The following is a 26,811-nucleotide window of genomic DNA, read 5'->3' as shown; positions in this document are numbered from 1 at the left end:
CTATTTTTCAAGTAATTTTCAAGGTTATCTTCCCTTTTCCCCTTTTAAAAGGCTCAGGCTGTCTTTTAACATTAGTATCTTAAATATCTTGTATTTTTGATTTGCAGTATATTTTCTTTAGAAACATGAAAGATCTTGTGGTAGAAACTTTGAACACAAAAATTAATTCAGTAGCAAGTCTAAATCTTGAAGAACAAGAAGATCTTATTGTAATGTTCTGGGAAAGGTTAGATGACTAGCTTTGAGCTACCTAACTATGCACAAAAATACCCCATTTGTATCTGAAAAGCTGCAAAGCACAAGTTAATACAGAAAACTGAGGTTACCAGAAAGCAATTTCTCCCTCAACACCACCCACCTTGCCCACAAAGAGAAAAGGGTTTCTGAGAAGCACAGAAATTCATGGGACATAAGTTTTTAAAACTCAACAGGATTTCCTGTACTTTCTTGGAGTAGTCAACTTCTGAATGTGAATTAATTACAACTCCAGTTAGGTGAACAAATGGATTCAGAACACCGATCTCTGCTCCTTTCGGAAGCATTGAAGAGCACCAAGTAGTACAGGAAATGGGACTAGAAATGGTGATTAGAAGAGAAGGAAGTGTACATTTCATTGCCTGTCTAAAGAAACTAGATCATAAAAATACCTTGATGTACCTAAGCTGAGGATGCTTAACTTCTTGTTGATTGCTGTTGGAAAAGATAATCCCATTCTGTATTAACCCTTCAGAATCATCCACATCATGGCTGTTCTTTTCTTCTACTCAGATAATATGGATCTTGATACTTGGATCTACCTGTGATGTTATACATCTTTTCAAAACAGATGATACGACCTAGCACTGATTGACAACTTGAATCGGATGAGAATATAGTGGCCTTTATGGGGGAGGGGGGCAACAGGAACTGAAGACCTGAGACATGACATGTTCCAGGGACTTATTAGTATGGTGTGAAACTATTAAACATAATAGGCATATTAGAATGAAACCTCTGGTGTTAAGAGCCTTGCTCTTCAAAATCTCCAATTATTCCTTTCGTTAACAGATACAGAGAAGTTACTTGCAAAATTAATCAATACAGAGAGACTTCCTTGATGGAAAAAGTAGGAAGAGGAGGTGGAATATTGTCCTTCCACACAGAGGTCAAGGACAAAACTAACTTCTACCAAAGTTTGTTCCCCTCTATCATGATGGAAAGACCACATAATCCACTTAATCCAAGAAATCAAATAGACCAAAAGAACAGAATGACAAAAACAGAGCTCTGAAAGGCACTCAATTATGGAGGCAAAAGGTCTACATTATAAAATCTCTCCTTACACATTTTTGATAGATGTTTTGGTCAAATCTGCCAGATTTTGCACGAGTGACCTTTTCACTTTTTCAGAAAGCAAAAGCATGACAGTCAGGTTTCAGAAAGATATGCTACTTTTTGAAGAAGACAACACTTCAGCAAAACCTGGTGTTTCACCACTGGGCTGGAGATTGCCTCCCACTTTTAGAGACTTTGTTTGGTGGAACATAAAAATATTCTAACAGTTTTATAAGAAATGAGGGTTTATATTATAGAAGGCACTGTAATTTTCAAAGGGCTCTGAATCCCCATTTCCCACCTGTACTGAACATTACAGAAGAATCTTAGCATAAAAAAAAAAGACCTTAGTACTGCCTTAGGCAAGTGTAGCTGCTGTATAATTTTTGGCAAGAACTCCCAGAAAAAAATATTTCCACCTCTTCCCTGGACTAAAACGTTCCACCATACTCCTGGTTCCAAACATCAGAAAACAAATCATATCTATCTAAAGCCTTATTATCTAAAAAGAAGCAAGTGAATGTCTTTGATGAAGCATTGTAATGTAGAGATTTCATATCTGAAAAAAATGGTCTGAAGAGACCACTAACCTGCTATTAAAACTTGACCAAGTACAATTCCACTCAAAGTACTTTATGGAAGACAATGCATACACTGAAAGTGTAATGTGGCTGCAGTTACATTCCCTCGCCTCAATCACAAAATCAGCAAAGATGCTTTCATGCAGATTTCAGCATGGGCTAGCATCTAAAGATCTCTAGAGGGACGCTTGCTATGTATCAGCTAGGGCTACACCTTCCCACTTTAATTAGGCTGAGTACACGCTATAGTCAACATTATTTTCTGGACATAATATGATCTGAAGATACCTTGTATGTACTAACATGCACAAATGCCATTTTTTTTTTTAATGCAGTAAGCAGCTTCTCAAAAGTTCACGACACGATTTAGGAATTATTGGGTGTATTCCTAACAGACATGTTTCCATAGGAACCATAGAGGAACCTTCCTCCTGCAGTCACACCAAACCAAATGGTTATAATTAGAACAATCTCTGAGCATACCAACTTCTACAAACTTAGAAGCAATGACAAAAGCGTTACCAAAAATAAGAACCGTATTTCTCTAAGGTATCAAGTTTTTAGTTAATCTGACATGACACTGGTAAAAATTCTTCTGTTCTTATTCATGATTGGAACTTTGGCTGCCAAAGAGAAAAGAGCTGCTGTCTAGGATAGGGGCAATTTAACACCAGTGAATAAATGGTGATCATTTGTCCCAGAATCAGGCAGCAACTCCTGCACTTGATCCATAGCAACTGCAGGAACTCGGAAAGAACTGAGACCTGGCAGAGGATGCAGGCAGAAGTGAAGCATAAGACTGAAATCCTTATTTGGCAAGATGCTTATCAAGCAGTAATCAACAGGGGAGAGACTGCAATACATAAAAATCACTCCTTTCCCCCCAGACAAACAAATCGGTCTACCCGTGGTTATGTAATTATGGTAAGCAAGCTTCACAACTAAAGCGCGTAATTTCCTGAAAGCCAGAACAAAAAAGGAAGAGTGTTTTAGGCTTGATCTAAGTGTTTGAAGGCTACAGTACACCAATAAAAAAATACACCACATTTTTCCAGATGTTTCTCAGCTAAAACATGTTGCAGAATCTACCCCAGCAGTGCAGAAACAAAAGTAGCGTTTGTAGAAACAAAAGTATTAGGAGACAAATCACAAGCTCTCCATGACTAAATTTAAAGTTAGTCCAAGAGATGTAAGCACAGCAGCAAAATCCTCCATTTCATTAAATCAACATTAATGAAGTAGAGATCTCTTTTAAGGTGAACAACCAATTTTCTCCATGGATTGACAAACAACTTTTTTCTAACATGACTTGTTTTAGTTACCAGTTAAGGAATATCTATAGTTAAACTTTTTAGTAATCTCAGCAATTATATTTACACGCACTCACAAACACACATACTCTCTTTTTGCAGACATCTTTAAAAACAGAAATAAGATCTTTGAATAGGGAGAAAATGTGCTCTCTCTGGTGGTTAAAAACCCAGAGTGTACGTAAATACAGTTGCATCCTTGCAAGTATGTCCAAAATTGACCATTTTCAGCTGTGAGATTCCAAAATTAGAACATGCTCCATTTACACTTCTGTAAGATTTTTCTTGTAAGTATCTAGTAAATTAGCATTATACTATAAAATATTTTTTCTCAGAAGTTAAACATAGTGCAGAGGAAGCTTTTGAGAAGTACTTATGTTAACATATCACTACCTACTTTATAAAAACACATCTTATTTTCAAGATATACATGTGGATTTTGAATCCATTTTGAGATTTTTGAAGCCTAAAGACCATCAAACCAGTTAACAAGAGCAAAAAAATAAAAGAGGATAGATTCAGTGAGGTCAGTTAAGTCAACAAGTTTAGCTACTGAAGGGAAGAGAAAAGTTTCCAGATGCCCATCTGGTTCTGAGTTAGAGACCATACAGATACGTGGTAGCTCTCTAAAACTTCTAACACCTACATAATAATAAAAATTCAGCTGAACAAACATTGGACACAATATAGTAGTATATGTTAACCAATCATTACAGTGCCTTTAAAAGAATAGATGTGATTTTAATCTAACACCTCCTTCAAATGGGTTCAAATAGGATATGAATAGATGGGGATAAAATTTTCACCAATTTTCTGAAATTAGGCAGCATACATAGTTAATGAATAATTCAACTACCACAGCTTATTAAAAATTTTGACTTATGGTACTACTGGAATTTTAGAAACTTTATAAACGCCGTTAATTGTACTTCATTCAGTCTCATGGTTCAAATAAGAATAGGCTAAAAAGAATTTTGAAACATAAGAACTTCACTTTCCATACAGTAAGAACCCAACTAAAGAATATCATCTATAAAAAATATGCATGTATGAGAGATTACAGTTCATTGTTGGAAGGGAATGGAGATGAATGTCAGAGAAGAACCTACACTGAGTAAACAGAATTGAACTTTGTGACAATGAAAGGAAGTTTTTTTAATATATATATATATGGGCTTTATAGGCATATATATATATATATATATTTATATAATATAGAGAGTGTATACACACACACAATCCTTTTACCTTTATCTTGCACTTCTTTTGAAAATCGCTCCCTTTCAATAGCTGATTCCCGTTCTATCCGCTCAATTTCAGCCAATGCATCCAATTCTACTTCATCATATGACGTTATAGTTCCGTGTTGCGAAACCTGTTGCTGTGTCTGTACCACAGGAGTTTGAGGTTGTTTTGCAGCAACTGAAGTGTTCTGTTGTAAAACAGGCACTTGTTGTGCCTGAAGGAAAGCTGTCTGTTCATGCTGCGGCAAACACTGAGCAGTGTTTAGTGGGCGGTTAACATCCTGTGGAGTAACGGGTGTTTTGGAAGTCTGTCCTGGGTACTGCACATTAAAAGGAATATCACCCTCTGACACACTGCTGTTTTCCAAACCAGAAAGCATATCATCCTGCTGGTCCATATCCGAAGATCTTACACGAGAGAGTCTTAATGTAAGCTTAGTGGAGTCCTTGGAAGGAGAACTAATGATATCATACATTGCAGCTTTTTCAGTCTGGTCTTTTTCATCCTTGCCTAACTTCATTTTCTTTTGTTTCTTTTGCTTTCTTTCTGGAGAATCTAACAATATGTCTGGGGGAACATCTCTAGGTGATGAATAAGGTGGAGGTTGAGATTGTAGGATTAAAGGTGGTCTTGATCCTAGAATAATAATTCAGAAAAACTGAACAGTTATGTTGTTTCATCTTTATATAAAAACACACTAAATATAACCTACATAATTTTAATGTGTAGTTGTACATATATCTGTGTTCACAAAAAGTCTAAATAAGATTGGTAGGAAGCACATCATTCCTAGATCAAGATGCAATCTAGAAAGTTGCATTGTATTTCTAGGAGTTTTAGCAATCCACTGCAGGTGGAGAAGGGATCATTTCAGAGAAGATGGAACAAAAAAACCGCCACCAAAAAAAAAAGTATCTGCAGGTTCAGAATATCAACTGTTAGAAAATAGTCAGTGAAAGCAAGTTGAATACAGAAAAAGATCAGAATGATCCTTCATAAGGTCCAGCGATGAAGATTTATTGATCAGCATACTGACATTAGCCATTTCAGCTGCAGATTTTTAAATAATTAAAAAAAGGTGGGGGGGGGCGGGGATTGAAACACATAAAAATGTTGTTTAGGGAGGGTTTCCTAACTTACATGTCCATAGAAAGATGAAATTAGAAAACATATTAAAAGATAAATCCATCTTTCCTTCTTCCTTAACTTTGATTCTGATGGTTCATTTTCAAACTCTTTTTCTTTAATTTCAGGTCAAGTCATTCCACCCCCTCCCCACACCCATTACTAATGCCTATTGTCTTAAGGTATTTTTCTGTTGTTCCCTGCCTTATCTCCTCTCTTTTGTTTCCTTTTTTAAAGGTATGAATTTTTACTTCTACATGCACTCATTCCAGACTTCATCTACAGAAATTTTAAAAAGAGGACATGTTTCATTAAAACATTCTCCCAATTCATCACATTTAATTTTTTTTATTCCTCAAATTAAGCCAGCTCCCCATGACTGTTAGCCTAGAAAAACTTTATAAAACAAGGTACCTTTTCAACTTGTCCCAACTATGATTTTAAGCTACAATTTTTGGCTTAAAAAGGAATACTGGTTTAAAGGGTAAAAAAAAAGGGGAGGGGGGAGGGTGAAAGAGAGAGAAAAAGGGTGGGGGAAAAAGAAAAAGTTGGGGAAGGAAAAGTTAGGGGGGGAAGGAAAAGTTAGGGGGGGAAGGAAAAGTTAGCGGGGGAGGGAAAAGTTAGGGGAAAATCTGATAGGTGGAGAAGGAGAAGAAAAAACAAAGAGGAAACAGAAAAGAAAAAGAAAAAAATGAAAGGACCAATAGGCTTCAGCCTGCTCTTGTTTAAACAAACAAGCATTTCTCTGATCCCATTCATCTGCTAAGGAATACTGCTCTTCAGAAAGCAGTGACTGAGATTATTATTATTATTATTAGTCATTCTGTTTTAGGTCACCATAAGTCAATACTTCTAACAACACTCAAAAATTTATTGGAAGACAGGTCCCCATGTGCTTCAATCAAGAAACACCACTACACAAGCAAGTACCTTTATTCTTCATCTTACATGTCCACTATGTATTTTAAGAAATAATAATCACTAAACAATGTACCGACATGGAAAAAAACCCAACAAAACAGATACATCTAGCAAAGCTTCAGTTCAAATGAAAGGCGTTCATTTACTGATGACTTTGCATAGGCTGCTATACTTTATTTTCTCTCTCTAGTACATTCTGTGAGATGTCCTGCCTCTGTATTTAGAGCTGGGTATAAAATGAGTTTTTCTTACCCATTTCTCCTTGGCCATGAGAAACAACTCCATATTCTGCCAACAATATCTGCAATGTTGTTCCCAATTCCTGTTTTGACTCACCCTGATTTTCAAGATCTTTCCACTACTTTATTTCTCCTACTTATTTTACTTCATTTCAAATGAAACACTACAATTGATCACCAGTACCAAAGTCCTGACTATACCCTACAAAGCTCTCTCACTTGTCTTCCCATCACAGATTCCTTTTCTTGTGGTGCACATGTGCACACACACACTTCTCCCAATTACTGTCTCTTTAGACAACAATTTACAAGATTTTCTCAGCATATTGTATGAGTACCACTCATTGGAAATACAGGCTGCATTTTTCTTTCTACAAATATTAGAAGCAGCTCAAAACTTTTCAGAGAACTTACTGACATCTTACTCTTGAACTATCACTTCAATAAATACTTCTGAAGTTGCAATATTGGAACACTTACTGTTCTACACAGTTACACTTCAAAGACAGGACAAAGATTTCATTCGCCCTTGCCCTAATCTTTTAAGTAAATATAACAAGATTATTCTGATTTGGTATTAATTTGGATTTTTCATGCTGAAAAATAACACTGCACCAACAGATAAGGTGGTTCTTTTTTATCTTTGAGTGGACTTGAGGAGGTCAGAAGGATTTCACTGCATTCCATTGAATGTACTTTGATTCCAGTAAATGAAGAAACAAAGTACAGTTTTCACTCTCCTAGGCAGCACTACGAATAGATATCTTCCTCCTGCCGGAAATTCCTGAAAGGCATTGATAGTAAGGCCTATAAGCTGCACTTTAAGAGCACATGTTCTGTCACTAATTTCACATATTTCTGAGACGTCTAATGATGGTTAAGCCTCTAGCAACGATTGGACTTAGAAGCTACAATACCTAGGTATTGAGGTAAAAAGAAATTGAAAAAAATAAAGTACTCTGGAGCAGTTTCATTCTACCAGAGACATTAACAGTGCTGAACTTCTATCACATATTGAATATGTACCACACTCTTGGATGCTTAAACTTCAGACAAAACATAACTCATTAGACAAAGAGAGTTTTGCCTAATACTGTTGAAGTCAGTCTGTAACACTTCCTATGTGAGAAGGCTTGAGACATTACGTATCTGAGAACAAAGTTGTCACAAGACTTGCTGATAACAGAAGAAATGTTTTTGTGGAAAGAATACACAGACAGACAGGTAGATATGATCTGCTGGCTGAAGCAGTCAAGATTCCAAGGTTGAGAAGGTAAATGCTCCCAATGTACTACACTGTATGACGATCTTTAGAAATGATCTTTGTGAATGACCCCAATTTTAGAATATTCTTTTAGAAAAGAGAAATATGTAGGCAGCTTTCTAGTTTAAATCTAGAGATGTGCAGTAATTTAGGAGAATAAAAAAAGTCTGATTTGCTATAGTTGATCTTCCATAGTAGCAGTAAAAGAATTTTGTCCAAACTTTTCTGTGTGACAAGACTATACAAAACTTGTGAGATAAAAAGAGACTCTTTACTGATTTGGGAAGGTCACTGTATCATTGCTGAACAGCAAATACTGATGCGATGTCATCCAGATAATGCCCAGTATAACTGACAAGCAGGTAACATCATAGGAAATAAGGACTCTACATTGAACAAACACAGCCATAAACAATACCTCTATAGCCGTTCAGTAAAAGTCATCCTGAACACCCAGGATAACCCTGGGATTAGTTCTCCATATCAGTTTTCTTAGTGATTCATGACATTGAGTATAGAAAAAGTTTTATGAACTGCTTTTGGCAATTTGTAAACACCTTTTTTTTCCCCCCATGACTTTTGACTGATTTCTTATCACATCCTTTATAATGCAAGCAACTATAAAATGCATTGCATTAACAGTGACTTAGCCATCATAGAATTGAAAGTTTTAAAAATGCATCTTGTTTACCATGAAATGGCTTCACTTGCCCATTGTGCATCAGCAACTTGGGTAGCAAAAAAGCTACTGTCCAGGAGGTTACACACATCACTGACATCTAAATCTTTTATTTTTCGGCTGCACACTTTCTAATCATGCCATAGTACTCACACCTTATTTAACCATTCATGATACCTTCTCTGATCATCTCTGAGCCTTTTTAGAGTACAGACCACTTGCCTTTCAAAGCTGATGCACCAAAGTCTCACCAGTAGTCACATCCTTTGTTGTGATCCATGTGATTAAAAAACAGTTATTAAGGTAACCAGGAACTTAGGACTCTCATATTTAAAAGAATTACTAGCTTTTCACTTGCACAACAACTTCAAAAGAATCATTCCAAACAGTATCTTCATTTTCTTTTAAATCCCTTGCAGGTAAAGGTTCCCAGATGTTGTAAGTCTTTCACCAAACCTACATGCTCTTTTGCAAGAGGTATTGTTCCCTATCCATGAAAGCCAGAAAAAAACTACTAGTGAACAAATGAAGACTGATGGATAATACTTTTTTCATAGCATATTGGAGAGATACACCACAAACAATCAAGCATTATGCCTTTTTAAATTCCTAACAAAGTGATCCTCAAGACTCCATGAACATTCTTTATGAGGCTACCAAATTGTTATAGGTCAAACCTGAACACAGTATTCCAGACTTTTTTCTTCTGAAAAAGTCTTTGGGAAGAGAGCCTTTAGCAAATGCATACAGTCTGCACGCAAACTGTTAGACTTCACATCTGAGTAGTTACATGGCAAATTATTTCTCCAAGGCAGAAATTGGAGAAGCTGGAAGAACAACCAGAGCATCCATATTGCACTGGTACTGATGTTTGTTGGGAAAGCTGAGAACCTGGTGATGACAGAACATGAGGAATATTCACACATTACTGCCAAAAGACTTTAAGAGACAGCAGTTACACTGTGTAAATGAAAAAAAAATATATATATATTTTATCATGATCCTAATCACCTTCATGTACATTGAATTTTTATGAAAATGTGATCAGATAAATTCGCCCTGAAAACCTCATTAAACCAGTCGCAGTTGGTAATAATCATCTTGAGAATTTGTGCCTCCATCACACACAAAAAGCTAAAACACTGTCTTTTCAAAAGGAAGGCAAAGGACTGTCCAGAGTATTATACATAGTCTGTATGATTTCAGTACGTGCTAGGAGAACAATATCCCTGAGAATAATGAAGAGGTAATACTCTGAAGTGAGTTTGTTAAGAATAAGTATAATCAAATCAAAATAATTTCATTCAATAAAGCAGTAGGTCTTGTGGATTGAAGAGAACTGAGTCTTTGGACTTAAGAATGGCTTTCTACACAGTGTCTCACAACAATTTCATCAACAAGCTGGGGAATTATGGTTTAGGCAAAAATACTGTAAGATTGCAGTACACTCATTGTAAAAAAATGTTTTCAAAGAGTATCAATTGCTCTTGGTAAAAATGGGTGAACAGAGTACAGGTAAAGTGCAGCTTTCCAGAGCACAGTCTTAAGAATAGCAGTACTAAAATATTCATCAATAGCAAGTACTCATGTAACAGAATTAGAGTACCTTCATTAATCTAATTATGATAAACTTTTGATGTTGAGTGTTTTGGAGAGGCCTGCAACCTTTTTTTTTGTTTTTAACAGAACCAAAATTTACTATTATCTTTTCTAATTGGAATAAACTTTTGAATCAAAAGAAATTCACTAAGAATAAGCACTAACTTCTTACCCATCTGAGAAAGAGCAATTGTAATAACATAACAGGAAGACAAACTCTACAGAAAGACAGCAGCATGTTTACAGCAGCTTGCAACAAGAATCTAGTCTATTATCAAGGAGCAGCTATTCTCTCGTATACAACAGGAGTATAATACAAAAAGTCACCTACAGTACTTTTCTGACTACTCTTCCTCCTAACTCTTCAAATTGTGTTGTATGTATGACTGAGGGCAGTACATCAAGACATGCAGACAAATTAGAATTCAGATAAGAGCAAAGACAATTAGAAGCTTAGAAATGCTGAGTTTTGTAAAGACGATAGCAAGATGCAGCACTGTTCAGTCTGTAGAAAATTAGATTGGTGGAAGACATGATAACAGCCTTTGATATGTAAATGAAAGCTATACAAAAAAAAGTACGTGAATATTTTTTCCTTGCCTACCAGAAAGAAGTCAAGAAGCGTTATACCTAACTCCAACAAAAATGATTCATGCAAAACATTCAGATAAAAGCTTTCTAGCAATAGGAATCAAACAGGTTGCATGGCAAGAGAAAGGAAACTATTTCTGAAATTTTAACAAAAGAACGCATAGATGTTACTGGGAGTAATCTGGGCACAGCTCATCCTACATGAGGGTAAGAAGATGAGAAGCCCCCAAGTCTTTTCCTGCTTTATTCTCTGAAATCTTAGAATATTCCTCTGGAAATCTTTCCAAGTTTTGTACTGGATATAAAGAAATTATTATTTATTTTTATTAACAGACTGCATTGTCATTTGTTTTTAAACAGCATAACTTCATTTAGAATTCAAACTTCAACAGATAGCATATGAAACAGGTAAAGAAGAACATATATTTGGAACAGACTGTATTCACTTTCCACGTACTCTTTCAACAGATTTCAGGGAAGAGTCCCACCACTTTCTCCGTCGCTTCAAATGCCATATGAAAAAATCAGCTTTGTCTGTGGTATCTTAGAACAACTGTATTCAGAAGCATCTTTGTGTAAAAAGGTAAAACCTGAAGAAGCAAGAATGAATGCCTATTTTGGCCTTGTCAGAAAACACACTGGATTAAATTTCTTCCACCTTTCTTTCAAAGGAGAGAGGGAGATGGCGTTTTTTACTTAACAAATACCTTTGGCAGCACTGAGGTCTGCAACAGAGCTTTGAAAATATTCTTAGTTCTCCTTGAAACCCACTATATGCAGATACCAAGTATAAAAGAATACTGGAGAAGTCTTAAAAATCCCTAAGAAAACAAAAGTCATCTTTCCAAGTTATTCAGAAAATAATCAAGCACCCACACTAATTTGGAAGATAATATCCTCTAAATAAAATATAGTTATGGCTGTAGTTTTCACTGTCTTATAAAATGTTGGAAGGCTATTGTGATATATTTCCTGTAAAAGAAAGATTAACAATTTCTGGAGGGAATATAACTTAGTTCTTGAGGTGAGAGGGATGGGACACAGAATACTATAGTTTAATAAGGGCTGTTGTTATTCCTTACAGATGTTTCCCAAGGAGTTCAGGAAACTGTATGGAAACAGAACTACAAATATTCTCTTTGGAAATCAGTGGACTAAGAACCTCATGGAAGACTTTTCTTTCTACACATCTTTAGAAGTTGTCTTTAAAAAAAATGTTTTCTGAAGTTCCAGAGTGGTAGGAAAGTAGAACAAATAGATAAAGGATTTTAATAAGTAATCCATCTTGGGTAATGGATTCAATAAAATATTTTATGAGATCAACAGAAGGAAATTACTCCTCGCTAATTCTTCATAGATGAATTCATAGAAATGAATTTTCCATGAAAGCAGATGAGATAATAGATGACAGCATGAAAGCAGAGCTGCTATTCTGTGTACATAGCTAAAAATCTAAAATTTACATTAAAAAGAAAGGAATAGAGTCCAGCCTAGAACTTTCTGCATAAAACTGCTGCTGCTCTATTACCATTACAAGAACAAAAGAGTTGAAGCAATTTTTGTAACAGAGAAACTTTACTCCATTCAGTACGTGAATAACCAACCAAAAGAGCAAACATGATTTCTGTCACCTCTCAAATATTTTCCTGAGTTACAAATAAAACTTCTTCCCCAGATTCTGTCAGACAGCTATTGTTCAGTCTTGTTTCAAGACTGTGCAACCACATTCTCCAAATCTCCAGAAGTCCTTGCAATTTCCATGTCAAAAGTACAGAAATGCGGTCTGTACCTGTATGTTCAGTAATTGCCTCATGTTTCTATATATAAAAAAGCTTAGATATTGTAATACCCTTCCCTGAGATATTACTCTTGATTGATGATACCTAGTGCCATTCTTTTCATCCTCCCAAACAAACAATTACATGTTTTGCTGATGTTCTTTATCAACATTTGCAACTTGTCAACCAAACTTTCAAAGGCTCATGACAGCAGCCACAAAAAACTTAGTATAGGTACTTGTTTGCTCATCACTGGAAAATTTACCAGCATAACCAACCACTTTCACTTCAAAGCAAAGCCAAAACCTCACTGTCAGGAATTATATATTCTAAGCAATATTGTAATTATCTACACCTCTTCAATACATTTATAAAGTGCTTGATTAGAGGAAGTAATGCAAGGTTCTTGCAACATCAAGAACTGGCTCTCTCAATCAAGGTTCATTAATCTCAAAGAAGGCACAATGGTATCACCATTAATAACAGTATTTCATTCATGTGCTTTATCAATGTAAATCTAATATACAGGTAAATAAATCAAAAAATTCCTCTTGCACTTTTTCAGCCCCTCTAGTGCTGAAACTTCACAATCTGAATTGCACAATCAGATTGTTTTCAGAAACAATCCACAGAGATATCCCTTCAAAAAGGGTTCTGAGACAACCAATTGAAACAGCTGCAATTTAAAAAAAATATATTCAAATATTCTTCTGGCTGAGTGGTAATCATATATCTGAGTAGAAGTAGCTCGGATTCACAATGATCTGAATGTTCTATGAACAGATTTTGTGTAATTAATTGTGAGTTAAAGAAAACACATTTAGTCTTTGCCATTTTTACAAGTCTTAAAACAAGTCCTTTAGCACAAGACTGACTAATATAATGATGCTGCTGGCATGCTATACCAATACTCCTCACTTGCATTTGAGCCACATTTTTTCCATCACTGTCTAACACAGTATACGTCTAGAGAAGATGAACCATAGAGATCACTTAGCAGTCACAGGATAATAGAATAATACAGTTAAGAAGGGACCTTAGGAAGTCTTTAAGTCCATCCTCCTGCTCCAAGCAGGGTGAACAAGGTCAGACGATTACACAGGGCTTATCCAGACTGGTCTTGAAAACCTCCAGGAAAGGAGAATGCATAGATTCTCTGGGTAACTTTTTCCAAGGGTTAACTATCCTGATAATGAAAAAAAGTTCTTATATCCACTCAAAACCTCCCATTTCAGTTTATGTCCATTGTATCTCATCCTTTCTCCACACCACTGCGAAGAGCCTAACTCCATCTTCCTGATAATCTCCTTATAGGTCTGGGAAGGCTGCTCTAAGCTCCCCACACTCCAAAGACTTGATTTATCCAGGCTGACAAAGCCAAACTCCCTCACCTGCTCTGTAATCTCCCCCATTTTCTGTTCTCCCTATCAACCTAACCTGACCATCCACAAAGATCGTTTTGTTCCAGGGTTAAAAGAAAAGCAAGCACCATTGCATCTTTTTACGATTGGCATGAAAATACACAAGCACTGAAGACCTGTACTAGAAAAAATGTGCCCAAACCCCTACATTGCTAAGTATCATGCATCTCAGTCATTGCTTTGTAAGGATAATATTATAAACAGAAGTATGTGTTCTAGATTTTAGCATAAATAATTATTTTGAGCAGATTTTTTCTGTTCCATTTCAACTGATATTTTGCCCTATTCCTTCTCCACAGCTAACGTTTTCAGGCTTTGTTTATACTATATGTGTATAGTGTTCATTGAACTACTTTTAATTTCATGTTCTTTCAATTTGATGATTGCAATTAATACAACAGTTGTACGTTAAAATACTTTTGAGCTAGTTAACAGTTCAATACTCGTAATGCTGCCTTGAAACCATTTGTTATGCAGAGTAACTGAAACCATTCTTATAAACAATTTAGTCTTCCTATTGGAAAGGATTTAAAATCCTTCTGTCCTCCATTAATTTGAACTACTTTTTGAAGTATCATTAGTCAACTTTCAGACCTTCAGAAATTTCTGCTGGATCAGGGCTCAAAATAATTTTGTTACTGAAATCTACTGACATACTCTCTAGTACTATTTGAAAACAGAAGTCAGAAGGACTAACTAAATACCTCTTTAAACTCTCTGTTCCTTCAAAGTGGGAAAAATACATTGATATATATGACTGCTAGACTACCTTTAGGGGTTCCATCACTTCCAGCTGGAGAGCAGACTGACTGTGGTGACCTCAAGGAAAAAGATGCAGCATTCCTTATTGAAGGATCGCCATCCTAAAGTGACAATGATAAAAATTAACATTATGAACATGAACATTTCATAAAATAAAGTCTGAAATTAGTACATACACTGATAAAATGGGTTCGATGAAAAATCATACAACAAATATTAGAAAAATATTTATTTATATAAAAATCTTTATAATTTTGACTGCTATGCAGGCAATGTTCCAGAGCACAAGTGTCCTAAGAATGTATCACCTGAATATGCACACAAAAATAAATTTATGTACATATCTTTTAGCTGAAGTAATCGCTTTTGGCTGACATTAAGATTCCATTTACAAATTTTTTGTTACAAGCACTTGAAATAAAAGGCTAATAAGCAGAAGGATGAACTCTATATAATAAAAACAACTGATACTGAGCATAAAAAGTATATTTTTAAAACAAACTGAACATCTTCTCTACTTAGCCTACCCTTAAAGCTTATCTTGAATACCATCGTACTTTTACATTTAAGCAAACTTTGTATTTACCCTCTCCAGGATACATACATCAGGACTGAACAAAATCTGTAGCATGCCCATTGCAGCAGGTGAGATAGTCATGTGTATGTCACAACTTAAGTAATTTTATCAAGTGATTTGCCTTCCTTAAGAGTTAGACAGGAAACAACTTGATGGCAATTCAGAGAAATTTCCCAACAGAGCAAAAATAAGTTCTAGTGTATTTTCAGTTTTGCACAAAACAACTTGCTTTAATGGAATTCCTAATTTCTAACAAATTTCACAATATATACCAATTACAATGTAAGGATGTTCATCCTCTAACTTTAAGAATGTAAATGTGACTTTTTTCCTCACACTACCTTAAAATAAAATATGAAAGCCCCTATTCAGATTCCCATTTTAATAATTTTTTTTTCAGTCTATTTCATGGTGCCCTCTGCTGGTCAAGAGCATACTAACTCAGTCAAGGACCTTACTACATTTAAAATTTTATAGAACAGTGTTTAAAAAACAATCCTAACACTATGAAATAATGTCTACAGAACATTTTGGGGAAGAACAAGTTAACAACCCTTATATCTATGAAGAGACCATTTCCGCAATTATTAACAAATTGCAAAAAGTCTATTTTTTAGAGTAAAGTCATGCAAAGTCATTCCAAAGTGGTTTGTTAATATTTTTCCTAATAAAATTCTGATTCTTGGTTATTTCAGTAGCTAATATGTAATGTGGCTCATATTGAGGTACCTATGCAGACACACGTAGTTCTTTCCTATAACTTTTTTTTTCTTCACTTTTTTTCTACCCTGAATTCTCTGCCCTAAATACTTTTTATCTTTACGACCATTTTCAACTTAATTAATTGAATGTTATAAGGCTCAACTGTAATTAAGTTTCTACAAGTTTCTATGAAAAAGTTAGCAGCAGGCAGTAAGCCAGAAAGCTAAACTGTCATTTGAAGGAGACAGAAGCCTGCATAGACAGTCAACCACACACTCCCTTTGGCAATGGTCAAACAGCCAATTTTCCTATGCTTAGCAGCAGACTAGACACCATACATGTTACATCTTGTGAAGGCATAGTTCTCACTGCTTAGAGCAAAGGAATGAGTTTGAAATTTATGGATTGAAGGTGCTTATAGAGCATATAATATGAATCAGCAAGAAACCAAATTTCATTAGTTTCACCGAAAACACTTCCATTAGATTTTTTTTGCCCCCACAGCAAACTGAATCTAAAACTCATGCTGTACTATTAAACTTATTTTTGCAACACTGCTTGCAAAAAGAGTTGTTTCCTCACATGAAGAAAGCCTCATGTGCAAAGGAATCTAATATTCAGATTCAACACAATAAAAAGAATTACACCTTAAACTTACATGTGTGTGATTGCTAGTAAAAATGATTTCATATCCTGGCATGTGAATTACTGATTTACTTACAACTTTAAAAAAATAGCTTATTAACTCTTTAGTGTATATATTTTTATTAAGACAGGAAAGGCCCTCTACCCATAATCACCAAGGACATGGGCAAAGACATCTTTCATCAGGTTAACTAAATATATTAAGTAGGTAGATAACCTTCCAGGTACAAATGGCATTCCTTTTCTAGCTGATAACTTTTCAGAAGCACTCATTTGCTTTTTCATAGTTCAGAGTTTCATCAAATGGTAAAATGTAAGTACAAACTTACATTTGAGGGATGCTCCGAAGTTTTGCAAAGAATGGTCCTTAAATTGAGTTTATGTGCAATGAACTTCAGGGGTCTATTTCCTGATTCTGTATACATCATGTATTGCAAATACACAACATCCTGTAACTATTCACAATTTTTAATGTAATAAATTCCTTAAAGTAAAGGATTATTAAAGCTATTAATATGTAGGATTTAATAATCCTCATTCGAAACTGTATCTATACCAAAGATCACAATGCTTCTGAAAAGGCTGCAACATCATGATTAAACTTATTATTCATACACAGATGCAAAACTTTAATTACTCCAAATTCTTCAAACTGTTTTCTATATTATAGCTACTAAAATCATCTTTTAAAAGTACAATTACAAATAAAAGTGCAAGTTTATACTTTTTACTAGTCACAGATCATTCTGAGTTGCAAGGGACCCACGATGATCATCAAGTCCAACTCCTGATTCCACACAAGGCAACCTAAGAGTTAAGCCATATATCTAAAAGCACTGCCCAAATGTTTCTTGAACACCAACAGGCTTGAGGCCATGACCCTGCGGGGCCTGTTTCAGTGCCTGACCACCCTCACAGTGAAAAACTTCTTAATATCCAATCTGAACTTCCCCTGGCACAGCTCTAAGCTATCCCCTCGCATTCTACCGCTGGTCATCAGAAAGAAGAGATCAGCACCTCCCTCTCCCCTCCTGCTCATGAGGATGTTGTAGACAGCAGTGAGGTCACCCCTCAATCTCCTCTAAGCTGAACCAAATATCTTCAGCTGTTCCTGGTAAATTGTGACCTCTAGTCCTTTCCCCACCTTTATTCCCCTCCTTTAGCACATTCTAATAGCTGTACATCATCATTATATTGTGGAGCCCAAAACTGCACGCATTACTCATGGTGAAGCCACACCAGTGCTGAGTTCAACAGGGCAACCATTTCTTTTGACTGCCTATGAATAGTGTGCTTAATGTACCTCAGGAGATAGTTGGCCCTTTTGGCCACCAGGGCACATTGCTGACTTATATGGAGCTTACTATCAACCAAATCCCCTAGATTCCTTTCTGCAGGACTGCACTACAGTCACTTGTCCCGCAGTCTGTATGTACATCCAGGATTACACTGTTCCAAGTGCAGAATCTGGCATTTGCTCTTGTTAAGTTTCATACAGTTGGTGATTGACCTGTGCTCTAATCTATAAAGATCTCTCTGCAAAGCCTATCTACCCCTAAGGGAATTAATGGCTCCTCCCAATTTAGTATCATCTGCACACTTAGTTGGTGTGCACTGAACTCCTTTGTCTAGGTTATTGATAAAAACATTGAAGAGAACTGGCCCTAAAATTGAGCCCTGGGGAGCACCGCTTACTGACTTGCCACCAGCCTGATGTTCCCACGTTTACTACTTCTCTTGGAGCTTGACCCTTCTGCCAGTTGCTCACCCATTCTATTGTTTATACAATGTCTAGCTGTATACTGGATGCTTTGTCCAGAAGGATATTGTGAGAGACAGCATCAAAGGCTTTGCTAAAATCCCCCCCCAAAACCATATCCACTACTTTCCCTTTGTCAACTAAGTGGGTAACCTTGTCATAAAAGGATGATTTTCCCTTCACGAACCCATGCTGCTTTTGACCGATCGTCTTTCAGGTGTTTTTCAATAACTCCCAGAATAATCTTTTCCATAATTTTACTACACACCAAAATGAGACTGACAGGTCCGTAACTATCAGGGTCTTCTTTCTTGCCCTTCTGGAAAATTGGAGTAGCATAAGCAAGCTTCCAGCCAACTGGAACCTCTCCAGATTCCAAAGACCATTGATAAAAAACTGAGAGAGGCCTTACAGTAACATCGTCCAACTGTTTCAGTACCCTGAGATGAGTTCCATCCAGCCCCATAAGACCTATGTGCATTCTGTCACAGCAGCAAATCCCACACTAGTTCAACATCATCTGGGAGCTTATCACTCTCACAGCCACAGTCCTCCAACCCAGGACTCCAGATATCTTAGGACCAATTGTTGGTGTTAAACACAGAGGAAAAGAAGACATTAAATGTCAATGTCTTCATCCCTATTTGCAGGTGTGACCAACAATCAAGTAGTGGACCAATGTTTTCTTTCAGTCTTCCTTTTGCTGTTAACATATCTTAAAAAGCCTTTGTTGTTGTTGTTGTTGTCATCCACTAAAATACTGGGCAGTTTCAACTCAGCTTTGGCTGTATGAGCTTTCTCCCTACAACGGCAAACAACATCTCTGTACTCCTCTGGCTTAGGCTGACCTTGCTTCCCAAGTCTATACAAATTCTTTCAATTTCTTTTACACCTAGGTTCTTAACGGAGATCCCTCAACAGCCAAGCTGTCCTTCTACCCCACTCGTCTTTCAATACATTGGAATTACCTGCTTCTGCACTCTTAAAAAATGGCTCTTAAAAAGTGACTACCATTTATGGACCCCAATTCCCTCCAAAGCTGATTGCCAGGAGACCTTATTAACCAGTTCCTTGAGATTAAAGTCTCCTTTCCCAGATTCCAGTGTGCCTAAAAGTTTTTCTTGTACCAGCAGAGATTTTAAACTCAACCATTCCATGATTTCTGTGGCAAAAACGGACGCCGATCATCACTTCATCCACAAGACTGTATCTATTTACAAACAACCGATCTAGGAAGGCACCCTTCCTTCCTAGTCACCTCCCTTAGTACCTGTATCTAAAAGTCATCTTCTATGTGCTTCAGAAATTCACAAGACCTGTTTGTGTCTGCTTTATGATAGTCTCAATTAACATCTAGGAAATTGAAGTCACCCATAATGACAGGGGCAACTGATGTAAATATTTCCCTTAATTCTTTATAGAATACTAGATCAGTGTTATCATCCTGGTTGAGTGATCTATAGACTCACACATCTGCTTTATTAGCTTTTCTCCTAAATCCTAAACCCCAGAGGCTCTCAACTGTGTCATCCAAACAGCAAGCACTGTACAGTCCAACCCCACCTTTATATACAGAACTACCCTTCCATCTTGACTACACTGCTTCTCTCTCCTAAGAGCCTACAACCATCCATCACAGTGTTCCAGTCATAGGACATTTCCAACCAAGTCACAGAATAATGAATGGTTTGGGTTGGAAGGGACACTTAAGGATCATCTTGTTCCAACCCCCCTGCCATGAGCAGGGACACCTCCCATCAGATCAGGTTGCTCAAAGCCCCATATCCAACATGGCCTTGAGCATTTCCAGGGATGAGCAGCCTGTTCCAGTGCCTCACTACCCTTCCTCATAGGAATGAATTTCTTCCTTATACCTAATCTATCCTCTTTTAGTTTAAAGCCATGACCCCTTGTCCTCTCACTAAAAGCCCTTGTAAAAAGTCCCTCCCCAGCTTTCCTGTAGGCCCCTTTACATACTGGAAGGCTGCTATAAGATCATGCCGGTGTCTTCTCTTCTCCAGGCTGAACACCCCCAACTCCTCAGCCTGTCTTTGTAGGAGAGGTGCTCCAGCCTTCTGATCATCTTCATGGCCTGCCTCTGGTCTTGCTCCATCAGGTCCATGTTCTTCTTATGTTGGGGGCCACAGGGCTGAACACAGGACTCCAGATAGGATCTTATGAGAACAGAGCAGAGAGGGAAAATCCCCTCGCTCACCCTCCTGCCCACACTGCTTTTGATGTAGTCCAGGATATTGTTGGCTTTCTGGGCTGCAAGCAGACATTGCTGGCTCATGTTGAGCTGCTCACCAATCAACACCCCCGGGTCCTCCTCAGGGCTGCTCTCAATAAAGAACACAGATAGCTGGGGAGTCTCACTTGTGCCAGTAATGTCATAGCTCTGAGACAGAGCCAAAGCTTATAGTTCCTCTTTATTCCTCATACTGTGTGCATTGGTATACAAGTGTTTCAAATGTGCTCCAACGTACTTGGTACATTGTGGAGCAGACTGAAGGTTCTCATCAGCACACTGCCCCACATTGTCATGCCATCCCATAGTTTATCACTAGCAAGCTTGACTTCATCCCTTTTCCCCCTTCAAACCTACTTTAAAGCTCTTTCAAACCAGCCCCACTAAATGATCAGCAGAAATACTTTTTCCCCTTTGAGGATGGAGAATCCTGTTAAGCCTCAGGAAGAATGGTGTTGCATAGACCATCCCAATATCAAAACCCCCAAAATTCTACCGGTGACATGAGCGTTGGAGTCAGGTATTGATAAGCTGTATCCACCTTTTCCTTTTAATATCGTTCCCTACATCTAGAAGGATGGAGAAAAATAATACCTGTGTTTCTCATTCCTTCACCAATCTACCCAGTGCCCTGAAGTCCCTTTTGATTGCTCCTGGACTCCTCATTACAACTTTGTCACTACCAACATGGAAAAAGCAAGACCAGGTAACAATCTGAGGGCTGTACCAGGCTAGAAAGTTTCCAGGGAATGACCTTAACCTAAGCCCCAGAGAGTCAGCAAACTTCCCTAAAAGACAGATCTAGATGGCAGACTGGACCCTCTGCTCCCCTCAGGAAGTCACCTATGGCAATAACCCACTCTTTTTTTCTTTATGGTGATGGTCATGATGCAGGGGATTAGCTGATCTGACCTTGGTGACTCCTCTAGCACAGATGGGTCATCAACCACCTCATCATATCCCTGAACTTCCAATTCCAGAGCCTCACAGATGTGTATATGGGCACCTGGGAAGCCAAGGTAGACAAGGAGGAATTTCTCACATTGCCCTAAGCACAGACTTGTTTCCATTCACCTCCATCTGTCATCACTGCCTTCTGCCTGGTGGAGAGGCCACAGGCCTTGTCGTCTGCTATGCATGGTTGACATTTCTGTTCCAGTGATGACAGACTGAAGTTCCACCAATTTCTTTCTCAGACTCCTGGATACTCCTCAACCTGTCCACCTCCTCCCAAAACTCAGCTGAGCAGTTCTTCTGCCAGGGCACACCTTCCCCAGGTATTCTTGCTACTGCCCTCAGACACCAGTAGAAACCTCAGGCACACACTGCAACACACACTGTGGCCTGGATGGCTGCGTGTTCCCTTGGGAGTTCTGTCTGGACAGCCGCATCAGTCCCAGTGGGTGCTAATATTGGAGGGTACAAAGACGACATAGCTTGGAGTGGTCATCCTTGTTTCAGCTCCCTGGGAAGGGATTATGACAGTGGACCAAGGGTGTCAGGAATGAAGAAACACTCTTGGACACCCACCAGGTATCTTGCAAGCATCACACTCCTCCTAGCACGTAGCAGCTACTGGTATGTGCCTCACCTGGTTTGAACCAGCAGGGGAAGCAACTGGCAGTGCCCAGCTCTCACCTGCCTCTCTCTTGAGATCTGCTGCCTGCCAGACAGTTCCTCCTCACACACAGCATGAGGGTGCTGAGGCCCAGAAACCCCCTCAGAACCACCACCACCACCCCAAGTGCCTTGCAAACCTCACCTTCTTCTCAGCAGGTGGCAGCTGCTGAGAAACTTACTGCTTTTTACCTTTAGCATTTCACCAATTAAACTGAACAATGATGGTATGTTTCACGTTTTCACAGCCTGTAAATTCTGAATGAGTTTCATTTCTAAGTTCTCTTAAACTTGGATGAGGCTGCATTGTTTGAATGACAAATTAGTGAACATTTTTAAATATCTTGAAATGTAAACACTAAAATAAATTATCCTAATAAGTTTTCCAAAAATTTTGTCTTAAAAGCAAAATTCTGTTGATAGTGTACCTTTAACACAGTTAGGGAATATATGCATACTTAATACCAAGAACAGCTTCCTATTTATAAGAATTTGCACTGCTGAAACAAGGACTGGGGAAAAAAACATCTGAAATTGTGTATTATGATAAATTCCTTCAATACAAAATTATTTTGTTTCAAATACTACTTCCTAGCTAATAATTTTATTCAGCATAATAAATCTGTTTAAAATAAAATCAAGTCTAATAAAACTAGTGACCCTCTCAGAGTTACCCACAGTTTTTGTAAGCTAAAGAAAACACTTTAAGGGGGGGCTATTTGCCACTAACTTTTGATGAAGCTTTTTAACTACTGCTATGCCTACTGTTGTAGGCATCATTGTGACCACACTGTTAAGACAGATGGTCAAAAACTTAAGTGCTTTCCCCTTAAGAGATGATAAGGGATTGTGTCAAGCTTGTAAAGAAGAACACCCCATGAAGCTTCATCTGCAGGATGAGATTCTCATTAAGATGAAAATTAATCAATAGTTTAAAAAACAACAACAAAAACTGTGGGAGAAGTTCGCATTCAAGATTTCTAAAAGAATTTCTGCTGCAAGAACTATAGTCACTAAGGGAAAATTTCTTTAAAAGAAACCAGACCACCATAAAACACACGTAGACCAGTAAGAAAAAATGTCCATAGGAACTCTTGCCGTTGGCAACACTACAATGCTACCCAATACATTGTTCAAATACGTCAAATCTAATTGAGAATTACAGGGGTTTTCAGAGAGACAAATCAACTATGCACCTATCTAGAATCCAGTATTATTTGCATCAATATATTGATGTAGAGTAAATGTAGCAACATTCTACCGTTTCTTTAATTTTTTTTATGTGATAAACTCGCATATATAAAAGATAACTTACTTTCATAATTTCAACAGAATTAATGTTAAAAACTGTTCTAAAGGAAACAGGTATCTTCCAAATAAAATAAAGCCTCACATGTTGAAGTTGCACAGTTGACCAGACATGTCTGAAACTTAACAATGTTTTCAGCGGTTTTATACATCAACAACAGCACAGTAAAATATCTGACTCTTAAAGCAGATTAACACATTTGCTTTATCAAAATAAATCAATTTAGGGAACATACATCACTGCTTAGTCTGTGCACCATCTGTAGGTAGTCTTCATTTGAGCCATGTCTAGAATTATCAGCATGATGATTAGCTGAATTTCCAGACAACTGACTTGAAACTTTATTTTCATGGAGATTCCTCATCCCAGCTGTGACAATGGGACTGGACACTGAGGCTGAAATATAAAAAATGTAAATAATTATACTGATACATGCATACTCTCATTAACTCTTAAAGGTTTCACAAAAAAGCAACATAATTGTGGATATTAGTGAGTTGGATACAAGAGGTCTGGAATCTGAACAAGAATAATTTTTACTTGATTTAATCCTTTTGCCATAAATACCTTGAATAAAATCAAATACCTAAGATCTGAATTTTCAAGAGGACTCAAAATCTAAATTCCATGTACAATTAGTCAGGCTCTCTCCACATCTATCCTAATTACTGTTAGTATCAGTTTCTCAAAGACCATAACAAACTTTATTTTCTTCTATATAATTTGTATTCAGTACCTTTAGTATACGAAACTTCCAAGGTATTCATGAGACATGCAACACTGCATACAGAACAGTGATATTCGTATATACACACGCATATATATATGTAAATATTCCAAGCACACTACTAAACTTTAAAACAGATTATTTAGAAGAATCTAATGAGAATTCTACTTAACAACAACAACAACAAAAGACTAGATATTTAACAGTGTTCATGCTGTTCAAGATTGTATTTAGAAAAGGGAAGAACACAGAAATCCATTTATTCTGAAGGTCATCTTTGACAGTTACTGTATACCCTGAGCATAATTCTAGCCAACTTAGTATTAGTCTAGTCTATATTACAAAGTTTTGGTAAGGCTAGATAAGCTGGCAGCAAAACTTAATTACACTGGCACAAATGAGGTTTTTGCTAGTACAGATAAATGATGGCTATAGCTATCAAATTTTTTTTTTGGTTTGTTCTGATTTTCTGTTGTCACACATACATGATAACTACGCAAAATAGCTGTACATAGGGGAGCAATGTCTCCAGATATGTTTTAGTTTTTTTTCTTCCTTTTTTTTTTTTGAATATACTGTAACTCTTAAAGGAGACTGATTGGTGACCTCATTGCAGTCTACAGCTTTCTCATGAGGGGGAGCAGAGGTGCAGGCACTGATCTCTTCTCTCTGCTGACCAGCAACAGGACCCGAGGGAATGGCATTAAAGCTGTGACATGGGAGGTTCATGCTGGATACCAGGAAAAGGTTCCGCACCAGGAGGGTGGTCGGGCACTGGAACAGGCTGCCCTGGTAAGCTGTCACAGCACCGAGCCTGCTGGAGTCCAAGAACTGTTTGGACAATGTTCTCAGACATATGGTTTGATTTTTGTGTGGTCCTGTGTGGAGCCAGGAGTTGGACTTGGTGATCCTTGTGGCGCCCTTCCAAATCAGGATATTCTACGACTCTATGATACTCCACACAGTTAGGTTAACAAAGCTATATTAAAAAACAAACAAACAAACAAAACCACAACAAACCTCTATCAACGCAAAGATTTGAATTAAGCATGTGACTCCTTCACAGAGATTAAAAGCCATGAAAGATGCACATGAAGGTAAAACTGACGTGATATAGTAGAATATAACAAACATCACATACTTACCTTGCTGCAACTGAGGATGTGGTGTATAAGTTGGAGGATGTGAATATGGCATGTATCCTGCAGGACTTTGAGGAGCATATGGACTAGGCACTGGACTGTTCTGTTGTGCCAAAAATCTGTTACCAGAGCTTGTCTGTGGTGGCACAAACCGGCTAAAAATAAAAGTTGAAAAGTTTTTAGAAGTTGTAAAAGCAAATTTAGACAATCTTATTATTCCTTTTGAAATATTATACCTCTGGAACATTATAAATTCTGGAAAAGACATAAAATTCTGAAGCAATCAAGAACCCCCTTCAAAAGTAGCATTTAATTCTACCAATGCCTTCCCAACTTCATTTGCTACTTATGAGCCACAGCTTAGGTATTGTATTAGTAAAAGGAAAGAAAAGAATAAAAAGCATTCAGAAGATCTCCACCTAGTGAAAGGAAACAACAACGTAAGTTATAAATATTTACTAAAATAAGGTATGCTATTCCCAAAAGTTAGTTCCACCTTAGTAGAAGGTTGAATGAAAATGACAGCTCAGGTTTAATTATCAAATAACAACAAGCTTGCTAGGATTAACCAGGAGCCATCTATGTGATTTTTCCAGTACGATTTCAGAAGAACTGTATCTAACATGACAATAATGCCAAGATATAGGAATGCAATGGGCAGATACGTAGAACCTGACAGAAAGTCCACTGAACACAACTTATGCTTTCATCGCCTTTATCTTCAACTGATCTTAAAGATAGGATACCATAAAAATCCAGCAGGCTTGTGACAATAATGTATGTTACAACTTACATACTTTCTTGTATCAGTTTTTAAAATAAAAATAGAATAAATACATGTTCTGAATTCTAAGATAGCACTTATGAAGGTAAGTTTCTACAGAAGGAAACAGCAAAATATTAAAAGCAAGGATTTTGCAAGGATTTTGAGAAGACATAGCACATTGTAATATTCACAATTCATAAAACCTTCTTCAATATCAATTTTAGATATAAAACTAAAAGTAAAAACAGAACACCACTCTTGACAGTGTTGTGAGTTTTGTACAAAGTGTTTTATTTGCCAAAACAATTATTACACTAACTTGAAATGAAATGTGAAATAAAAGTTTATTTTAATAATGATGTCTAATAACTGCAGATTAAATCTATTAACACCCAGTAATGGGACTAAAACTCAGTTTTTAGTCTAGAGTACTTTATTATGTTCATAGAGACCTAGATTATAGGTACATCCTACTGGCTAAAGTTTGAAA

The 26,811-nt window shown here is 37.1% G+C and overlaps 1 protein-coding gene across 7 annotated transcripts in view; it reads right to left on the bottom strand.

The window, feature by feature from the left end:
- Positions 1-26,811, bottom strand: part of NIPBL (NIPBL cohesin loading factor) — a 168,252-nt gene that overhangs the window by 70,703 nt on the left and 70,738 nt on the right. For 5 of the 7 annotated variants that reach the window (XM_080572858.1, XM_080572862.1, XM_080572863.1 and 2 more), the window contains exons 6-9: positions 25,559-25,710; positions 23,922-24,082; positions 14,837-14,930; positions 4,454-5,086 (exon numbers count right to left, since the gene is read on the bottom strand). In XM_080572858.1, the coding sequence (XP_080428984.1) occupies positions 4,454-5,086; positions 14,837-14,930; positions 23,922-24,082; positions 25,559-25,710 (1,040 nt within the window). The remainder of the gene's footprint in view (positions 1-4,453; positions 5,087-14,836; positions 14,931-23,921; positions 24,083-25,558; positions 25,711-26,811) is intronic. The other 2 variants (XM_080572861.1, XM_080572864.1) reach the window with 1 other exon arrangement.

This window comes from Anser brachyrhynchus (genome assembly GCF_964034855.1).
Source record: "Anser brachyrhynchus genome assembly, chromosome: Z".
Taxonomy (NCBI): Eukaryota; Metazoa; Chordata; class Aves; order Anseriformes; family Anatidae; genus Anser; species Anser brachyrhynchus.
The sequence above is the reverse complement of the archived record's forward strand: the minus strand, read 5'-3'. Positions and strand labels throughout refer to the sequence as shown.